General features: G+C 35.6%; 1 protein-coding gene across 1 annotated transcript; it reads right to left on the bottom strand.

Moving 5' to 3' along the window:
- Positions 1–2,408: 2,408 nt before the first annotated feature.
- LOC104105661 (E3 ubiquitin-protein ligase PUB24-like) lies at positions 2,409–3,799 on the bottom strand. The gene has a single exon (XM_009614023.4). It carries the CDS (start codon positions 3,777–3,779, stop codon positions 2,556–2,558), a length of 1,224 nt encoding a protein of 407 aa, XP_009612318.1. The 5' UTR covers positions 3,780–3,799; the 3' UTR covers positions 2,409–2,555.
- Between the last annotated feature and the right edge of the window lie 1,285 nt (positions 3,800–5,084).

The raw sequence follows: 5,084 nt of genomic DNA, 5'->3' as shown, positions 1-5,084 counted from the left end.
ATTTATTACTCCCCCACGAAAAAGTTTTGGGGAGTAGAGGTTTATCATATGTGTCAGGGTTAGGGTTTTCTCTGTCTCCGTGCACAACCGGCATAGACAAGCCACCATTCGCCATAGAGAAGGGACTACTTGTGCCAAGCAAACCTGGTACCGGTTGCATAACTCCAAGATCACGGGGTAAAATCCCCCGCTCAAAGAAAACGGGCCCAAAGTGAAGCGGTACATATAGACATACGTAAAATCTTTCTTGGTGTAGGTAACTCACTCCACCAGGTCAGGAACAATGATGTTTAGGTCTGGGCAGTTATAGTCTTCCTTCACACTAGGAATACTGGAAGGATGAATAGAAGAAGGATACCAGCTAACAGCCCAAGTCCGGGGATGCACATAGGGAAACTTCTCTTGGAAGTCATTAACGGTGCTCAAATATTTGGGTATAATGGTGCTTACCGTAGGAGGATCAGCATCGACATCAACATCTTTAACTTTGCTTCTCTTCGGGCCTCCACCGAAGAGAAGACCAGGGTTCTTAAAAGACTCAGTAAAAGAAGCCATAACATTAAGAAGATGATGGAGTTTTTGAAGAAAATCGGAAAGAGATGAAAGCAAAAGAAGGTTAAGTGCAAAGAATGTAAGAAACTTATGAAAATCTTGGAAGTGAATGAGGTATGATGATGAGTATAAGTATAGATATAGACGGCAAAAATCATGGTGATGATTATCTCAAGAATCGGAGAAAATATTGCTAAATCGTAGAAAAATACGTGTTCGAGGTATTAAATGCGAGAAGACATGCGTCTTTTCAAGCGTTAGAGACTGTTTAGAAGGTTTTTTCAGAAGATTTCCCGGCAGGAAAGGAATCTTCACCAACTTCCCAGTGACACAAAGATATGCCACTGGAAAGCAGGGGAACTATCTGTATATGGTAAAATTAGTTTACATTAAATCATGATAACATAACCCGTAGAATCGAAGACAGGTAGAAAGTAAATTGCGTAGCAACCAATACCAGGAACAACATATGTAATTGACATCGGACTGACCCCGAAGGGAATATGATCAACGTGGGCAGAATCAAATGCTTGCCATCAGATAACATTCAATGAAAAATATTCTTTGGCATTAAATGAGCAGTCGTTGCGGAGAATTTTGTATTCATGGCCTACCGTTACATATTCATCAATGGCCCTCTTTATCGTCATTTGGAGGGGCTTGATCCTAGGATCTTATTTTTCTATGTATAACTATAAATCTTAGATTCTAACAACCATTGTAAGGGAGGAAATTCTTGGCAAAACTTATGCTACATTCTATTCTCAAGCTAAACCAAATAACTTTACTTGCTTTTTATATTGTTCTTACTTCTGTCCTCGGAGGCATTGCTCCCGGAGCCAAACCTGCCGTTTTCTTTGATTTTAATGCTAAGTCTTATTTTTAATTTAGTTTATTTACTATTTTGGATCAAATCAGTTCGGTTGTCTATAAACCACGTAACAAATTTAGTTGTACCGTTTTTACGGATAAACAAAGGAATCTCTCTGTCTTATTTAAAGATTGAAATATTCTGATTTTCCCTTTGAAAAAGTTGATCACATACATAATCCATTGAGATAGAAATGCAAATCGCATGAAAACAATTGCACTAAGAAGTTAATTGAAGGGAAATTGTTGAACAGATAAAGTAAATCAAAGGGACTACCAATCTACCATAAATGCTTTTTCTTCAAATAGTATAAAAGCCATATACCCAAAACCCCATAGAAAGTTTCTTTGGTCCCCCTTTTGTATATTAGAATGCGTACTTTGACTCCAAGATCATTAATTAATACCTATATTACTTGCACAAGTTATGGAAGAAATTCAGATCAGAAATACCGAGCAATCACCTACGTCGATACCAACAATTTAAACCGACAAAGTCAAGCTTCATCGAACTTATAAGGTATTAAATTTAGAAAATAAATATTCAGTCTGACAGCCCTTCAAATGAGGCTTCAAGGGAAAGAAACACCCCTTTGTTGGGAAATTTTTTATCAGGTAAATTCTAAATTAGAATAAGCTTACAACTCTCTTATTAACAATATATATAAAATAGTCGGATTGCAGATTAATTTAAGGTGTACAGCTCCACAATCTACATTCACATATAACATAAAAGCCATTCGCTAATTAGATAATAAACAGAAGATCATAAAAAAACCTCTTAACTTCTTTTTTTAAGCTGCTGAAGAATTCTATTCTGATCTATTCTTATAAATCAGAATTATATTCGTTAGACATGCTCAAAACATGCATCTACCTTGAGCCCTACAAATTAATAGAACAACATACCAAGTAAAGATTGTTTGAATACATGAAACGATAAGATTTACCAAAGACTTGAAATTTGTCCTATTAGCCATCTATACAAGTGGATCCTTCACTGGAAATAAAGAAGTTCTTCATTTACTTGCAAAATGATTTCAACCAATAACATTATTAAATGAGATCAAAAGTTATACTGCATGTACAAAATTGTTCTGATATTAATTTGTAATTCTTGTAATAATTAATGATTAAGCATACCTTGTTAAGGTAGCAACTTCAACACAGGGTGAATTCTTCCAAACATCAAAATGTGTTCTTAGGATTTCCCTTGCTTTATCCTTGAGATGTGAAGGACAATCTGCTTGAAGCACCGTGCAAAGCTTTGACACGGTTTTAACTTTCAACATCTCCTGAAGCACTCCACTTGTTGCAGAATACTTGGAAATCAACGAAAGAATCGACATGGCTCGTACATCTGCGGTGGGAGTCACCTTTAGAATCCTCTTTGTGATCATGGCAATTCCAGCAGCATGACTAAGAAGTTGCGCTCTTCCATCTGCACAAGAACACAAATGGAATAGTATCCCTAGAATGAGCTCTGTGGTCTTTTTATTTGAAAATTTGAGATCGATCTCGATGACCTCGAACACTGCCCTTGATTCAATCATCATATTTCGGTTTCTGCCCAGAGAACTAGTATCTAACATGACATGTAAAGCAGCATCAAGTCCTTTTTGTGTGATTATACTACTCTCTCGTAAAAACCCTGTTATTTTCTTGAAAAACTCAGGTTTCAAGCTCTCTAATGTCCCCGAATTTGCCTTACCGATGACAGTTCTCAACACACACATTGCATGGTTTTTTATTACTGCATGATTTTGCGTCTCATGGTCAAGACCTAATGCCCACATAATCGGATCTACTATTTCTTCATGATTTTCGACCTTAGTTTCACAAGAAGAAATAGTCCAGATCAAAGAAAGAGTAGTAAGGGCTTTTTCAAGACCATTTATATCACCTTTCTTGTAACATTGGATCAAGAAACTAACTAGGGCATTATGAACTCCACCTTCAACCATGTACTGCCTGTTCCTCTCATTTTCCTTAGCCAGCAACTCCAACTTCTCTAGCGTCCTAATCTTCGCTCTGGGGACCGAAAGATCAAGCACCAGGTTGAGGACATAGAATTTGCTTGGAGGAGGCTTTGGAGTTAGAATCCGATCAATACCGCTGGCTCCATTTGCTATACACCATGCTTGAATCAGACGGCGGAGAGTGTGATTTGGTGTCAAGTAAGAGTCTGTTGGCAAAGGCTGCTTAGTAACTGGACATATGGTATTATGGTTCTTGAAAAGCCAATGTTCTATGCTTTCACGATCGTAGGAGATTCCTGTAATTGCCGTCACTGGATCTTTCATGGTTTGTAAAGAAATTGGACAAATGAAATACTCAGGGACTTCTATATTTTCCATGATCTTTTTGGTTTCTCAATTTTGTTACTTCTTTGGAATTCTAATAAAAGAAGTGATGCTAAATGGAGAGGTGTGGAACCGACAAGGAAGAGAGTTTACTTGTGTGGTAAGAGAAAGCGGCTAATGCATTGAAGTAATAGAAGGAGTAAGAAGACTGGAGACTGGAGACTGGAGACTGGAAATCTTATGATTGAGCCAAGGAATAAGATGGGTCGTTGTTACTAGTCATGCTTTCTCACGATGTGATTGCTTGGGACCTTGGTCAAAGTTAAGAGTAACTGCCTATCTGACCAAAATTGGACAAAGAAATCAATTTGTTTTCATTTTATATTTGTTACTTCCTCCATTTTTACAAACTAATTTTTCGGCATGTTCATTGCACTTTTATGCCGAGTTTTGTAATACAAGGTGTTGTAAAATAATATCAATAATATTAAAATAAAGCATAGAGTACAATAGCAATTGTTGATGTATAAATTATGAAATTAGTGAATTACTAAAAAGAGATATTATTATGAAAATAATATATCCAGACTGGGAACAAACCCGTGTTGGAATGTTGCTAAAGTACTAAAAAGAGAACTTCTTCGCACTATTTAAATATAATCCACATTGAGATATGTTAGATAAAATAATTAACCCCAGTTAGCTGATATTTAATTTAAATTTTTGAAAAACAAACACTACTAAAAATCAGGGAAAAGCCGACCAAGCCATATCGACCAACGTTGGTCAGTCAACAAAAGCGATCAAAAAACCGTCCAAAACGGAGGGAAACTACCAAACAAAAAAAAAAATTGTTTTTAAATTACATAGTATATTGGTTAAAAATTTGACCGCAGTGGTCAAACTTGCTTAGTCAAAGTAAAGTTTTTATTACCGACCAATATTGGTCGGTAATGTGGTTCCACATTTTTAAATTTTAATAATTATATTATTATTTAAAAGATTTTATAAAATTATAAAATTTATAGTTAAGTTTAACGACCAAAGTTGGTCGGTTATTGTAGGGGAAGATTTTACCGACCGACTTTGGTCGGTATATGTAATTTCCTGAAAAATAACTGACCAAAGTTGGTTGGTTAATAGGTCAAACATGGTTAAAATTTTGAATCACATTAATATTTACTATCTAAATAATATAAATGTAATATGTTAACACTTTATTTTGTAATACAAATAATGAATACACTAACATATACTATAACATGCTATATAATTAAAGTAGTACAACGGAGTGTGTATGTGTGTGTGTGTGTGTGTGTGTGTATATATATATATATACACACACATAAGAACACGAAG

Source organism: Nicotiana tomentosiformis, chromosome 7, assembly GCF_000390325.3.
Source record: "Nicotiana tomentosiformis chromosome 7, ASM39032v3, whole genome shotgun sequence".
Lineage (NCBI taxonomy): Eukaryota > Viridiplantae > Streptophyta > Magnoliopsida > Solanales > Solanaceae > Nicotiana > Nicotiana tomentosiformis.
The sequence above is the reverse complement of the archived record's forward strand: the minus strand, read 5'-3'. Positions and strand labels throughout refer to the sequence as shown.